At 34.2% G+C, this 17,687-nt stretch overlaps 1 protein-coding gene across 1 annotated transcript in view; it reads left to right on the forward strand.

Moving 5' to 3' along the window:
• The first annotated feature begins 4,031 nt into the window (after positions 1–4,031).
• The window catches only part of LOC123536847 (ras guanyl-releasing protein 3-like), a 101,609-nt gene continuing 87,953 nt past the window's right edge, over positions 4,032–17,687 (forward strand). Inside the window, exon 1 of the mRNA XM_053548410.1 lies at positions 4,032–4,220. Coding sequence (XP_053404385.1) covers positions 4,211–4,220 — 10 coding nt within the window. The 5' untranslated portion in view covers positions 4,032–4,210. The remainder of the gene's footprint in view (positions 4,221–17,687) is intronic.

Here is a 17,687-nt window from a genome sequence, read left to right on the forward strand (position 1 = left end):
TTGGTTCCCGTTGCTTGCCTCTCTCTCTAACAAGTTCCTTGAAGGATTCCGTTGTCCTACTAGAGATGTCGTCAACGTGGAATTGCCTTGGCAAAATCAATAACATAACATTGAGTGAAGCTAGATACTGGTTGGAGCTTAATAGGTTCCCATGTCTTCTAATATTGATGTTTCACTCATTTGTTATAATTATTTTGTTGAGATGAAAGTGTGACAGATTATGCTTAAATATCAGGCGGCAAACAATTTGTAGGGTGTGAATATAAGTGTCATATAAGGCTCGAAGACGCAAAGTCACATTTTTTTAAGTTGTGACAAAACGAGTGCTGGCTATTGGGATAATATTCCTGAAGGTCATACTGGAGTCGGATGAGTGACGTCTGCTTGAAGATATGTCGTCTGTATGACAATTATGTAAATCTTATTTGGGATTATTTGTGAACGTTCTTTAGGGATTTCATGAGCGATATAAGCTGATTTATTCATGGACGTAAATTCAAATTTGGAAACACCAATTGCTTTGGAAAATTAATATTTTAGTTTTGAAATTTGAAAAAAAATGACCTTCACTGGAATGGTTAACCTGTTGCCGACGGTTGTAATGTGTTTTTTAGTACAGCGGCACTATTGCTAGTGAAGCTATCCAGTCGGCGGTGGTGCCATCGTCACCACGGGGGTCGCCACATGCAGTGATTCCCGTGAGAGCCCGGGTACGCAGTAGCTCATCTGTAGGTGCCACCGCCCAGTCATCTTCCCCACGTGTGAGGAAAATGTGCAGTGATACAGGTGATGGTTTATAGTATTTTGTGTTGTTCGTGTTTATTGTAACAAAAGAAAAATATGAGTTCACACCTGTTGAAGTTACATTGTGTGGAGAATTTTTTTGTTACCTTTCTGTACTTTGAAATGAGCAAATATATATCCAAAAAAATTAAATCATATTATATGGTAACTATATGTTTAATTCTTGTATTCACCTTATATATAAAACTGAGAAAAAAATTTCAGTATCCTCTTTTATTATATGCTACAGTTTCACATAGAATGTCCTGCATTAGCTTTGATACAGCATATTGTAAGTTGCATCTATTTTAGTGGTGCACTGTCACATCCTATATAGCTCCCTTCGTATATAGCTCCACGGGGAGCTATATTCGGGACACCATTTCATATATTCTCCGTATAAAGCTCCCTTGCTAAAACTTGAGCTATAAATGGAACACCTGTAGCTTTGTTCTGTATATAGGTCCTGTTGGTATTTTTATGCAACATGGACCACGTGGCTTATTTAGGACAATTTATTATGTCACGTTTTTGAAGACTAGAAAGTGTAAAATATTTCACACATGATGTCTTAACTCTAATGCAAGGGCCATTACTAGTACTAAACCACTCTTTGCCAGTCAACATTTCTGGACAGTTTTGGGACTTTGGGGCAACAACCTTATTTTGTCAATTCGACAAAAAAACTAAAATCTTCAGGTACACCTAATTAACGTTTGTTCCAAATTTGATCATTCAGTGTCACATAGTACAGAAGATGAGTGCCTGTCAGTATGATCAAGAATGTATTCGGACGAAGGTCATAACTGCTAGACGAGATACAAAACTTTAAACCCATGTTCCTAACTTCAATTACCAGTTATTATTTCTATTGTATTGGTTAGTGATTCTTGGTCTAAATGTATCCGTTTTCGGGACTATGTTAAATTAGTACCTACACACTCTCGCTCTCTAGCTCATACGTACGAATACCTTGAAAAATCAAATTTATAAATCCTGTCTGACTCTTTCAAGTGGTGCGGGTTTCGAATATCCAAATGACACTCTGCCAAATAATCATGTTTTGTATTACTTGAACAGTACTGTTATAGTATTTTGATTTTTCCATGTATAGGGAGTCATATTCGGGTTTGTACAATGTCATGCTTGCTTTCGTATACAGCTCCTCTGCCTCAAGGAGCTATATACAAAAACGTGTTTCGAATACAGCTCCCCTGGGAGCTATATCCGAAAGGAGCTATATAAGGTGTGACAGTGCACAACATTTTGACAAATTTAAACTTGTAGCTTTTTGGCCTATTTAAAGCTTATAAATTATAATGTTTGATCCATCTTTTTTCTTATCAAGTTTTCCTTTCAAATTGATTTCTTGACCTATTTCTTGATTGAATAGGAAACAAATCCATTGATATTATATATCAACGAATACAAAGAACTGAGAGGGGTGATAAGAACTTTTTACATTTTCAAAAAATACCTTGATTACCGGTAGTTTTTAATTAATGTCAGAAAACGATTTTGATGGGGTATTTTGACACTGAATTTAATTCAAAGTTCAATATTGGCTTTATTGATAAACTTTCAGGGTATCTTAGCACTAAAACAACATTTCTATGCAAAAATTTTGTAAAATTTCTAGATTTTTTTTATCAGAATTGTTATTTTGCCTTATTTATACAACAAGAAAAATACAATTTTGACCAATTATGACAATTACAAGTGTTATGTAGCTTGTAGGTTCAATGATACCTTTCGATAATACCTTATTTACCGTGCGTGGCCAGAAATTACTATATTTTTCCCTCGTCAATAATAATTGTCATAACAAACAAAATATGCTGTTCCCATTTGGACATAGAGTACTCTAGTTGAACGTGTATTTTACTTTTTAAACAACTTATCCATTATCACCTTATTGTACCTTTTTATGACTTTTCCAATCGATAAAGTTACAACGTATATAAGGACGTGAATGGGGAAAAAAGCTAGCAGATGGGGTGGGGTTAACCTGTCAGGATTACTCCAAAATAGATTCAGCTTTGCAGCTTTTGTGACATAAACGTGCAACTCTTTCGATTTCAAAAAAGGTGAAGGGGCAATTTGATCTGCAAGTAGTATATTAGAAAAAAGCCTGTCTCCCTAGAAGATAAAGTACATTTAATATTGTTCTACAATTAAGATAAAGTGACTTCGTAACTTTGTGATGAAAGGTCAGATTTAAAATACATCTTTTATAATTCCAGTAATCAGTTTCAAAATACTCCAAAGTATGCTGATTTTCAGTATCAGTTGTTGCGGATCTATGTATATTTTCAAATGTAAATGATGAAATTCTGATTAATTTTGATTTCATTATGAAAAATACAAGATATTCTTCTTAGTAACCTTCAATAAAGAGTAATCTAATTAAGGTTTTTAAAGTCCCATGCAGAAAATGCAGGATTTGTTTTTACAATTGAGGGCAACGGTGCACAGTGCTTTTGTAGCAAACGAAGTAAAGTTTGAATCTTTATAATACATTTATATTAAAATTTTGTAACTTATACAGTTGCACAGGTTATGAATTGTAACTTGTACAGGTTACAAAACTACATTATCTAAGGAATAAAATTTTTTCAAGCAGTTCGAGAAATATTAACAAAAATGTGTGAATTTGTTGCTTTAACCATTACCCTGCTAATAAATTTCCAAAATGGACTGGTCCATCATTCAATTTGGGCAGCACCACTTACTGGTCAAAGGGGTGTTCACTGAAAATTTTCTGACTGAAGAGCGAACAGTGCAGACCAAGAATTAAAGCCTGCATGGATATGTACTGGCTAATTTTGGTCTGCACTCACAGGTCGCAAAGGCAGAATCACTTTTTGCAACTGCAGGCTAAAGGTTAACAAGATAGGATTAGTATCTGTGTTGAAATATCTCACTTCCAGTGAGATAATTTGCTTCCGTTATATTTAAAGTATGATGGTTGTTGTTATTAGAGTGTGTGATGAAAATTGTCCTATTTTCTTCCCCTTGAAGATGATAACTTTAAAGTTAGATTGAATTTCAGATTTTTTTAAAGTAGACAATTAAACAGATGTTATTTTATGGTAGTACAATAAGATATAATTATAGTTATCTAGGTTAGAGTGAATATATTAAATTCTGTTTTGTCATAATTGAGAAAGAACCAGCATCATATTTCACATTTTGAGCATTTTTAAATTTTCATTTGCAGTTCAGTTGCATTATAATTAGTTGTTTAGTGCGTATAACAATAAATACTAGAGCTTTAAGCAGTGTGATAGTTCTGAGTGGGAAATGTATTTTTTTTTTTAAATCAAGTAATAAAAAGGACTTAATATTATCACACAGCTAGAGAAAAATTGTTTTGAAATTTTGTTTTTAAAAATGTGTTTGTTGAATTCACTTCTGAAAGAAAAGAATGAAAACAGGTATGTAGTGGTAATCTGAAAATATTCCGAAAAATATCGAAACAAGGAAAAGTCCTTTAGGTTTTGGGCTTTATGCACAAGCTTCTTAATTGCAGTGGCCTAGCTGTCCTTACAGTGCCGTTTCCTCTATCATGTTTTATAAGCAGTTTAAGCCTGACAGTCACACTATCAGGTATTATGGGCTAGGTATTGCTACATTTTTAAATAGTAATAAAAGGGCAATGTAGATACAGCTATACACATAACAAACCTAGTAATCTTAGTAAAAACAAGTGCCATTATGACCTATACCCGTGACACCAGTTTTCGACGACGTAAGGAATCAGATAATTGCCAAAAATAGGAAAGGAGAATAATTAAATTGCCTACTTGTCAAGGGACAAAACAATACAAGACCTTCACTTTGTGTGTGGTTATTATCCGAAAATCTGAGTTTTGCAAGTTCATTTCGGATAAAAACAGAAGTTAGTTGAAAGCACCTGCTAGCACTTTATGACTTACATATTTGACAGTCCTCGCCAATAGTGCTTAAAATCTCTACTCAGGTACATTGAATGTAGTAATTACCTGTCACATGAAGCAGATATTGTTTTGCATTTTATCAAGGTTTTAACCATATTCAATGCTATTTAATATATTTTCACAAAGTTATTAGTAAGTCCTGTTCAAACTTGTGTTTATTGAATATTATTGATTGTTAAACTTTGGGCACCTCTGCTCGGTGCAACTCGTGTTGACCTTTGAACCCAACCATAACATTTATCAAGGAACACCCATTTAATAACGTAGATGGGATTTTTTTATCAATATCTGCCTGAATTCTTAACAATTAGCATGTGCAACATATTAAAGAATGTCTTTAAAGTTCTTAATTTATTCTGCAAGAGGGGTCATATAAATCAGATTGCGGTATTTTTACTGTATTGTATAGGTTTTTTAAAAGCATCATGACATGACCAGTAACAACAAAGATGGCCGTTTCTGCAGATGAACTTCTAATCTATTTCCCTGCTTCTAAGTGATTAAATGAGAGTGTCATTGAAGTACAAGTTTTGGGATTAAATAAAAGATGTATAAAACCATATGTTGATATTTATTGATTTACTTTCAACTTCTTTAAAATTAAGTCATGAAATGAGGACAAATGCAGAACTTTGTTTATTCTACCAAAATACTACATGATCTGCATCGCTTGACATGCACGTGATATGCAAAATAACCGAAAATACCGACATCGTCCAAAATAAAGGTCCGTCTAAAACGTAAGTCGTGGGGATATAATTGTGTCAGTGTGATGTTGAACCCAACAAAAACAAAGAAGTATATGTGCTAATATATCATTATGCCACTCTGAAGAAGGAGGGGTATATTGTTTTGCAGATGTCAGTCGGTCGGATGCTCAGTATGTAGACCAATCCGTTTCCAGATGATAAACTCAAGAAGGCTTGGACTTAGGATCATGAAAGTTGATAGGGAGGTTGGTCATAAGCAGCAGATGACCCCTATATTGATTTTGAGATCGGTAGGTCAAAGGTGAAGGTCACAGTTACCAGGAACAGTTAAATGGTTTCCAGATGATAACTCAAGAATGCTTGGGCTTAGGATCATGAATGTTGAAAGGGGGGTTAATCATGACCAGCAGATGACCCCCTATTGATTTTGAGATCAGTAGGTCAAAGGTCAAGGTCAAGTTGACTCGAAACAGTTAAACCGTTTCAGGACCATAACATGAGAATGCTTGAGCCCTGGATCACAAAACTTGATAGGGAGGTTGATCATGATCAGCAGATAACCTCTATTGATATTGAGGTCAGTAGGTCAAAGGTCAAGGTCACAGTGAACCAGAACATATGATAACTCAAGAACGCTTAGGCCTAAGAATCATGAAAGTTGATAGGGAGGTTGGTCATGACCAGCTGATGACCCCTATTGATTTTGAGGTCTGTAGTCCAAAGGTCAAGGTCACATTGACAAGGAACAGTAAGACTGTTTATGGACGATAATTTGACATTGCTTGGGCCTAGGATCACGAAACTTAATAGGGAGGATGATATTTTATGACCAGCAGATGATCCCTATTGATTTTGAGGTCAGTAGGTCAAAGGTTAAGGTCACATTGACCCAGAACAGTAGAACTTTTGTGTACAGTGACCAAATAATTCCTGTTCCTTGTGCAATTACTGAAGCATCAAGGGGTGTGTGTGGGGTGGGGGGAGTCATTTTGAGTTCTACGAGCTCTTGTTGTAACTTTGGACTCCACTGACACATCTGGCAAAACTGCAGGTACCTCTGATGGAGCATTGTGAATTGTATTTCCGTCAAAATGAAATTTATTTATACATCATAGTATTATAAATGAAAATCTACAAAATAACATTAAAACCATGAAGTGAATATAATTACACTACCTGCCCCCACCCCACAGAATGTTATAATTTATTTTGCAATTGAAAGAAATTTGTGTCATCAGAGTATTCAAACCCCAGCTGCCCGAGTGACCGGCCGTAGCACAACCACTCTGGTAGTGGTTCTGATCTTAATTGAACGCTTGAGCTTCAGTATTAAACTATACCTAACACCTTTTCTGTCAGTGTTGTTTTTGTTTTTTTAACATATCATAAGTCAGTAGTGGGGACTGTTGGACAAATAATTCCAAATGACCTTATCTTTAATTAGAGATTCTTATATATTATCTTCTCTTTGCAATATGCAATCTAACATACTCTTAAACTGATTCAGACTTAATATTCTAGACTTTTTACAACATGTTTTCTTAATTAACCAGTTTACTTTTCATTTGAAGCCAAGAATATTATAGGGAAGAAGCTACCTTTATCAATTTTATTGGTACATTTGCTACGGATTGATTGAAATTAGTTTCCTTTGCCAAAAGTTCTGTATTTTATTGCAAAGCATTGCTTTTTTTTCTGACAAAATCGATACTTGTAATATAATCTGAAATATTTTCAAAATGTGTTCAATAAAATTCAAGGCAACAGTGATAATGAAAATCTGTGAAGGTCAGGTTTCTTAGATGTTAAAAAGAAAGCTTTGTGGAAAATGCTATTCAACAAAAAAAGTATTACATTACTTGAAGCAATAAAATGAAAAATATAGTTTAAGACATTAGAATTTCAGGGAATTGCAGGTGTATGATGATAAATATTTCAAGAACCATTTATAGGATAATTTGCTAATTTTATCCACAGTCATTTTTTTTTTCAAGAAAAAAAGAAAGATTCTGAATTTAGCATAAAGCGTATATGTTACATGATCTTCACTGAACATTCATATATTACATGCTTGTTAGATACTATAAGATGGCAGTTCAAAGTCAAATTTGGATAATATATATGAACAGTAATACTATTTTTATTTGTAACAAATTAAGGAGTTCAACTCACTGTATTAATTTGCAAAAACCATGATTAGAAGGTGATTTATATTAAATATTATGCTACAAAGAAGAAGTTAATGAACAAATTCTTAAAATGTGTTCATGAACAATTCATGAATTAGATCAAGAACTGGATATAGTCCCATTTTCAGTTCATAAATAATTCATGAGCTCATGAAATTTTCCACAGGAAGAAAACCTCCGATATTGGCAGAGGCCACAAACAACATTTTGTTTTTTTTGAAACTACAGGGGCCACAAACAACATTTTGTTTTTGAAACTACAATTATTTAGCAGACTGACCATAGCCAATGGTGCATCCTATGAAATCTGACAGCTGTAGGTCAAAGTGTTGTTCAGTAAGTGGCCAGAGACTGTTTTTAGCTCATCTGATTTTTTGAAAAAAAATGATGAGTTATTGTCATCACTTGAGCGGTTGTCGGCGTCGGCGTCGGTGTCGGCGTCGGCGTCGGCGTCTGCGTCGGCGTTGCCTGGTTAAGTTTTATGTTTAGGTCAGCTTTTCTCCTAAACTATCAAAGCTATTGCTTTGAAACTTGGAATACTTGTTCACCATCATAAGCTGACCCTGTATAGCAAGAAACATAACTCCATCTTGCTTTTTGCAAGATTTATGGCCCCTTTTGTACTTAGAAAATATCAGATTTCTTGGTTAAGTTTTATGTTTAGGTCAACTTTTCTCCTAAACTATCAAAGCTATTGCTTTGAAACTTGGAATACTTGTTCACCATCATAAGCAGACCCTGTACGTCAAGAATCATAACTCCATCTTGCTTTTTGCAAGATTTATTGCCCCTTTTGGACTTAGAAAATCAGTTTTCTTGGTTAAGTTTTATGTTTAGGTCAGCTTTTATCCTAAACTATCAAAGCTATTGCTTTAAAACTTGCAACACTTGTTTACCATCATAAGTTGACCCTGTATAGCAAGAAACATAACTCCGTCCTGCTTTTTGCAAGATTTATGGCCCCTTTTTGACTTAGAAAATATCAGATTTCTTGGTTAAGTTTTATGTTTAGGTCAACTTTTTCTCTTAAACTATCAAAGCTATTGCTTTGAAACTTGCAACACTTGTTCACCATCATAAGCTGACCCTGTACAGCAAGAACATAACTCCATCCTGCTTTTTGCAATAATTATTGCCCCTTTTGGACTTAGAAAATCATTTTCTTGGTTGAGTATTATGTTTAAGTCAACTTTTCTCATAAACTATTAAAGCTATTGCTTTAAAACTTGCAACAGTTTTTCACCATCATAAGTGGACACTGTACATCAAGAAACATAACTCTATCCTGCTTTTTGCAAGAATGATGGCCCTTTTTAGACTTAGAAAATCATGGGTAGGACAATATTTCTATTACACAAAAAAAATCAGATGAGCGTCAGCACCCGCAAGGCGGTGCTCTTGTTTTTAGTCTCAGTCACAGTGTGACTGTAATTTACGTTAATCTTAAGATTGAAATTCAGGTACTAACCTTGCTTCAGGGTCGTGAAAACTTGTGACATTTTAAAAGGATTCTATATTTTTTAAAATGAACAATAATGACAACACCATATTTACTTATTTAATATTCAGTGTACTCATATTCCTTTTAAACCATGGCATTCCTTGCTGTAGTATAATAAATAGTTCCTTCTTATTTGCTTCGCAAACTTCTCAAAAATTGCTGAATCACATGTGCAAAAATTCCCAGCATGCAACGAAGTAATGGAAACTGATCATGTGACATTATGAATTTAATGTTCATGAACAGTTCATGAACTTATTCATTATTGTAAAAGGCAATAAACCTAAGTATTATGTATAATGAATGAATATTTCAATGTTCATGAATGTTCATGAACTGTTCATGAATTAAGTTTGCTAAAGATGTTTTGTTCATGAACCACCTCAAATTTGTTAATGAACTTTTCATGAATAATTGTTCATTAACACACTTTATGAACAGATCATGAGCAAGTCATGAACACTTCATGAATGCTCATGAACTGTTCATAAACTTTTCATGAAAGTACATGAACTCATGAACATTATCTCAACTGGGATTTCATGAACTGTTCTATTCTGAATTCTTAAAGGGTGAAATTTTCCAAAGGGAGATAACTGATCTTGCAAGGGGCCACAAACAACATGATCGTTTTTTTTTGGAAATTACAAATTTATTTTGTTTTTGTCTAGTAGACTGACCATTATAAGCCAATGCCACATCCTATGAAGTTTGACATATTGTTCAGTTACTGAGACTCAAGTCACTGTGACCTTAATATTTTACTCCCTAAACAAGTAACAAACTCCTAGTTTTTCAAAGAGGCATAATTATAAGAAGTAAAAACAATTGCTGTACAAAAAATGTAACATTAAGTTAATATATAAATTTATTTTTTATCAAAATAGGAAGTATGAAATGAATACTTCAAAAAGATATAATAACAAAAAAGTGAAATATGTTACACAGAATAATGTAAGAACAAAAGGATTATCAATGAAATTACATTAAATTGAAAAAAAGAAAGATCTTAATTGAACCTGGCATGGCAACAAGCTTGGGAGTCAAAAAGCTTTTCTTAACGCCTCTGTGTCATTGGTTGACTACACGGGCTATTTTAGTTAATACATGTATACAGATATTTTTAGGATACAACAGTACAAAATTAATGTATTGCATAAAATAACTAAATCAAACGAATATATTGACGAATATCAATGAGTGCCAGGTCAATACTTAACGGACAATAGATGGTGATAGTTAAAGAGATTTCAGCATGCCTGGCCAGGTTTTTATTCTAGGTTTACCTGTACAAATAACTTAAATCTTCAACTTTCAGCGTAACAAACATGCTGAACCTTAAATAAACTCTTAACGTCATGGCCGTAACTTTTTCAGTGATGACCTTAAATTGTTTCTGCTGTTTACAGAATTATCAAGAGAAAGCTTCTGCTCACCTACGTAAGATATTATTAATGGTAATATTAATCCGTGACATTTCCTGAATGAACAAAAATAGATTTAGACTTTGACTAGCGAATTATTGAATATAGAACTAAGGTTGAATCCGAGTTTGTTAATACAGCATTGACGCAGATATGTCTTGATATTTAAAAAAAGAAAACTACTGTATGGGCAGTTTTAATTAAGGATGATCATGTTTCACTTGAAACTTAGAGTCAGCTAAAGCTTTTATATTATTATGGATATTTTTATATTCAATTTGAGACTTCTTCAATAATAGTTGCCTCTGGGTTCAAAACCTTGTGTTGAGGTGCAGAATTCTGTCAGGCGAAAAAGTCTTTAAATTGGCTTATGTAAGGTTAATAGTTCTACGGAGGTGACATCACGTCTGAAATAATGCCTATATAGAGGCATCTATGGTCTTCCTCAACCATCAAAAGCTTGAAAGTTGTAGCCAAGTAAAAGTTATGAAATAATATTTCATAATAATATGAAGTTAATAATTATGTCTTCAAACCACCACACAGTGGTTTGGGAGACATATTGATTTACTTCTGTCTGTGTGTGTGTGTATGTGTCTGTCTGTCTGTCACAAAGCTTTCCGCACCCTTAAGTTGAACATTTCTCATCCGATCTTCACCAAACTTGAACAAGATGTGTTTGACCATAAGACCTCGGCCAAATTCGATAACTAGCCAAATCAGCCAAGGCACTTCGGAATTATGGCCCTTGAACATAATTACCAACAACTACCGGCACAGCATTGTAGACCGGTTACTCCACTACTGATACAGCATTGTAGACCGGTGCAGCATTATAGACTGGTTACTCCAACACTACCAACAGCATTGTAGACCGGTTACTTCAACATGTGAATACCAATAGGCCACAAACAGTATACAAAGACAGACTTACTACTCAGATGATTAGGCAGTTGCGGGAGACGTGCGCTTTTCTCAAAAGCACCTCTAGTTTAATTATTATGTAGCATTGGTGTTGTACACATACTACATTGATGTTATAACAGCCATTTGTTTCCATTAGAAACCGAAAGGTGTGTGCGACACACCAACTCCTAGCTTGTATAGTGATGCCATAGTTTGTATAGTAACACCTAATTTATGAGGGTAAGGGAAAGTTAATTTGAAAATTCCACAAATATACGCTGATCAGGGATCGAATTTAACGGTCGCTAACTCGCAAAATTCGAGTAAGAATAAAAAAATGCGAGTAGAAAATCATGGCACTCGAATATTTTTGCGATCACGTTCGAAAATCGGGGAATTCGCTCAAACTGTCCTTTTCTCTTTAAAAACTCCTTTCGGGCAGTTAATTTACCGATAATCACGTGACTGCTTATAGACGCTTGTCGCTTTATACAAAAGTAATTATCGGATATGTAAGTAAGCGTCTAGGCAATATTTGTTTTCATTTTGGACGTCTGTAATTTGCAAAATTCTGTGAAAATGGAGAGGAAATAACATGTTTCTTGGTGCAAAAAAGCCCGCGGAGCTCGAAAATGCTAGCAACACTACCAACTGTGACCTGAGAAAAACTTAAAAGTTCAACGTCAAGCCAAAAGTCCAAAGAATCATTGAGTACTTTGGTTTGTATCGTACTTTCAAAACCAGAAAGTCCCAAGCCTGTCCGGACTGTGAACTTTTATATGAAACCAAACAACAACAAAACAACTTGAATTTAGCACGTAAACAGCTTTTAAATAATTGCTAGTGGAACCCATCATTTTGCTAGTGGAAAAAAATTGGCACTAGCAAAAATTTGCTAGTTGGAAAAAAAGTTAAATTCGATCCCTGGCTGATACCAGTGCAAAAAAAATCATGAAAAATCCAATTTTGATTAATTCAAGGCAAGTTTTGAGCGAATGTATTGCATAGACTTAGCACTTCATTGTGTGACATTTTCAGCCTGCCGATTCTGTTTCTTCTGTGATAAAAAAGCAGGTTTCAGGACACTAAATTTTGAGGCAAAAATGGCCCAAAATGCACACCTTGCGCGACCTGTACCATATCATCTGCAAATGACTAACCTAAAATACATGCATATTTTTAAAGCATGTGGCCAGATGAAAATAATGGTGGGAAGAAAAGTGTCTCATAACCGTTTACTTTTTCCGCCATTTTGAGCTGAATCTGGATGGATGAATGACAGTTTCCATTTTGTCCGAATTCCGTTACCTCAGGTAAGACTTAGACCCGGCCATCTACATGGAGCTAGGAAAATCGATTCAAGTATATTTACTTTACACAATAACTACTTGTACGCAGGAATCCTCAGTTCTATAAACATCATAAATAACCAGTTGAATCAATCTGACTAAAGTACATCTCCTATTACGCTACGCATAGGATCTGAGAACGACCTATTCATAGCCTCGTTCTGACGACCCTTTCGCTAGCCAATCAGAGCTTAACTTACAACATTTTGCAAGCCTACCTGTAGCCTTGACTTTTGATATTTACAATTCTTATCTCGTGATGTGTCAGAAAGCCGGGTAGCTCAGTCGGTAGGCCACTTGCTTTGTAAGCGAGGGGTCATGGGTTCGAACCCTGGAATGACTGCACTTTTTTCTTACTTTTGACATTCGAACAAGTCGTCTGATTGGTTAAAATAAAAATAGCAATACTGGAAATCCAAAATATACAGAAGACGTATGTGAATGGGCCGTTCTCAGATCTTCGTTTAGAAGATCAAGTACTTAAGTCAGATTGCCAGTTGAATATAAATGCCTTTAAAGTGCATCTGTCTATTTTATGTAAAAAACGTACCCGGGCCAAATGCGAAACTGGCCCCTGCCACTTTAAGAACCAGCTGCATATCAGTGTATGGGTAAATGATTACAAAGTATGCATGAGTGGTAGGTTTGAATAAGGAAGGATAAGTGACCAATCATTGCAGGTTATATCAATGTAATAAGGGAGTTCGGAGAAGAAATCCCCTGTGAAAAAGGTTCATGAACTTCATGAATTTATTCATGAATTTGTAAGAATTCATGAATTATTTCATGAATTATCAAAAAAGTTCATGAACTACAATGAAAGGTTCTCTTACTTAAATTCATGGACTCTCAAGTTCAAGAATATTACTTTCATTTCATGAACTTGTAAATGTAGTTCATGAACATTTCAGAAAATCCATTAAATAATTTAAGAAATTCATGAACTTGAAAATGAAATTCAGATAATGATTGAAATTGTGATTCAGGAACTACAGGGTTATGGTTTTCCCTTGTAAAAGATTTTCTAGAACTAGTATTAAGTTCTTGAACATTCAAGAACTTCTGAAGAACTTAAAGAACTGTTCCTGTACCAGCATAACAGTTCTTAGACTGTGGTTCTAGAACAATGATGGTTCTTGACCATTGGTTCAAAAACTGCAAAAGTTCAATAACTTACAGAACTTTACCAGTTCTTGAACAGTTACTGTTAGTATTACACTAAGAAGCAAAATTGTTCATGAACACAGGTTCATTAAAAGTACTAAAATTCAAAACCTTTTTCTAGTTCAGTACCAGATCTTGAACCCAATTGTGAGTTTCTGAACTGTTCATAAAACTTAGGTTTATTACCTTTTACAATAATGAATAAGTTCATGAACTGTTCGTGAATGTTCATGAACATTAAATTCATAATGTCGCATGATCAGTTTCCATTATTTTGTTGCATGCTGGGAAATTTTTTGCACATGTGATTCAGCAATTTTTGAGAAGTTTGTGCAGCAAATAAGAAGGAAAAAAATTATCATACTACAGTTAGGAATGGTTTAAAAGGAGCATGAGTATACTGAATATCAAGTAAGTAATTATAGTGTTGTCATAAATCGTTCATTTTAAAAACTATAAAATCCTTTTAAAATATCACAAGTTTTCATGACCCTGAAATAGTTCAAGAATAAAAATTCATGAAAATCAAAATTTATGTTTCATGAATTTCAGTATTAGTTCATGAATTAAAAATCATGAGAATCAAAATTTATGTTTCATGAATTTCGATAATCATGAACTTCTTCATTAATTAAAATTCATGAATAAATATTCATGAGAATCAAAATTTATGTTTCATGAATTTCAATATTCATGAACTTGTTCATGTATTATTTTTAATTCATGAATATTGAAATTAATGAAACATAAATTTCACCTCTCATGAATATTTATTCATGAACTATTTCATGAATTTGTTCATGAATAAATTCATGAAGTTCATGAACCTTTTCCACAGGGGATTGGTGTTGAATGTAGGATAGGAAAAAGGGGATGACTCTTGTCTTTGTTTGAGATGGTGTAAGATGAGTCTTTACTAGTTTAGTAGGTTTAAATAATCAAGGACATGAAATATAATATGAAATAAAATACAGCTAGAAACAGAATTTGAGTGTTGAACTTAAATATATTGTATTTATTTTAATAATAAATCTGTTAAAGTATAAAAACATTGTGGTAAATATCATTAGTTGCCATATTCTCTATGAGAATGGGTTCTCCTGGTCAGAAATAATTCTTGTCCAGCTTTTGAACAATTCCTGAAAGAAATTCAGACAGTTCTTTGACTTGTGTTCTTGAATAGTATTTCTTGCCCACCGGACTGGCGTTTCCGGTGATTTTACACATGCCGGCAAAACCTATCTGGCACCCCCCATGCCAGTCTTTTGCCAGATGACTCTCGTGCTGTTAATGACAGCTAGTGGTTCATGCACTGATAATATATTGTTTACGTAAAAATACGAAAAAAAGCAGGTACCTTGATAGTTTCTCTCCGTTCCTTGTAGTATATTATTTCTCGATTCAAAATATGTTAGTTTACCGTAAGAACATAATGTTATGCTACAAATGATAAAACTAAAGTGGAACTTTGTTATTGTGCGTAACGCAAAACATGACGTCACTTCTGCTTACAGACGTTATTTCCCACGCTCTTATATAAGAAAGAGTGCTACAAAGAAAGTGTTTCTACCTGTTAAATACGGTATGCAAAAAAAAATCTGCCAGAATAAAATGCTAACATGTATACGATACGCAAGAAAAAAAATCAGTCCTGTGTTTACAAATCGAATGGAAATATCCATCCCTCGGCCACCTGTGCATGGGCGGTAATTCGGCAAGCCTCATTACCGCCCAATGCGCAGGTGCCATCAGGACGGATATTTCTATCTAATTCGTAAACACATGACAAATATCATTGAACTTTTCTTCAAACATTGTAAGACTTCAAGACTATTTCTTGTTCCTTTAAGTATTATAATGTTCCTGAACAGTTCATAGAACATTTTAAGAACAGTTCGAGTATACTCGTCCAGATCACAATCATTCAATATATCATGTATTTAGCCAACATGGCTATGAAATAGTGAAATCAGAATTTGTTGGTTTCTGAACTTAAATTTTGTTTGCTTATTAGGAATTATTTCCATGGATTGTAAAAGCAATAAAATCTACAAAAATCAATTCCCAACAAACTTTAATGATTTTGTAATACCTGGAAAATGTAGAAAAACAAAAAAAGAAAACGTACTATATTTACAGAAATTTTATTTTTATATTTTAAGCTCACCTGAGTTTTATTTTTATACTTTTAGCTCACCTGAGCAATGCTCTGGTGAGTTATTTTGATTGCTCGATGTCCAGTGTCGGTCTGTGGTCTGTCAACATTTAGCTTCCGTATGTGATAGAGGCTGTAGTTTTCAATTGATCTCATGAAATTTGGTCAGATTGATAACCTTGATGAAATCTAAGTCAAAATCGAAAATGGGTCATCTTGGGTCAAAAACTAGGTCACTAGGTCAAATCAAAGAAATACCTTGTGTATGCAATAGGGACTGCATTTTACACCGGATTTTCATAAAATTTGATCAGAATGTTTGTCTGAGTGAAATCTAGGTCAAATTCAAATATGGGTCATCTGGGGTCAAAAAACTAGGTCACCCGGTCAAATAAAAGAAAAACCTTATGTACGCAATAGGGGCTGCATTTTACACTTGATAGTCATAAAATTTAGTCAGAATGGTTGCCTTGATGAAATCTAGGTCAGGTTTGAATATGGGTAATCAGGGGTCAAAAACTAGGTCACTAGGTCAAATCAAAGAAAAACCTTGCTTATATGCAATAGGGACTGCATTTTACACTGGATCTTCATGAAATTTTATCAGAAAGTGTTTTTTTCTGGATGAAATCTAGGTCAGGTTTGAATATGGGTAATCTGGGGTCAAAAAAAAGGTTGCTAGGTCAAATCAAAGAAAAACCTTGTCTGCAATAAGGACTGCATTTTGCACTGGATCTTCATGAAATTTGATCACAATGTTTGTCTAAATGAATCTAGGTCAAGTTCGAATATGGGTCATCTGGGGTCAAAATCTAGGTCACCTGGTCAAATCAAAGAATAATGTTGTGTATGCAATAGTGGCTGCATTTTACACTGGATATTCATGAAATTTGATCAGAATGTTTGTCTTGATGAAATTTAGGTCGAGTAAGAATAGGGGTAATCTGGGGTCAAAAACTAGGTCATCCAGTAAAATCAAAGAAAAACTTTGTGAATATTATAGGGGCTACATTTTAGGCAGGATGTTCATAAAATTTTATCAAAATGTTTGCCTTGATAAAACCTAGGTCAAGTTCAGATATTGGTCATGTTGGGTCAAAATCTAGGTCACCTGGTAAAATCAAAGAATAACCTTGTGTAACAATAGGGGCTGCATTTTTCACTGGATCTTCATGAAATTTGATCAGAATGTTTGTTTTGATGAAATCTAGGTAGAGTTTAAATAGGGGTCATCTGGGGTCAAGAACTAGGTCATCCAGTAAAATCAAAGAAAAACTTTGTATGTAATAGGGGACATTTTAGGCAGGATGTTCATGAAATTTGATGAAAATATTTGCTTTCAGATTGATGAAATTTAGGTCAGGTTCAAATATGGGTCATGTTGGGTCAAAAACTAGGTCACCTGGTCAAATCTAAGAATAACCATGTGTATGTAATAGGGGCTGCATTTTTCAGTGCATCTTCATGGAATTTTATCAGAATGTTTGTCTTGATGTAAGCTAGGTCTAGTTCAGATATGGGTCATGTTTGGTCAAAAACTAGGTCAC

The sequence above is a fragment of the Mercenaria mercenaria genome, chromosome 1 (assembly GCF_021730395.1).
Source record: "Mercenaria mercenaria strain notata chromosome 1, MADL_Memer_1, whole genome shotgun sequence".
Lineage (NCBI taxonomy): Eukaryota > Metazoa > Mollusca > Bivalvia > Venerida > Veneridae > Mercenaria > Mercenaria mercenaria.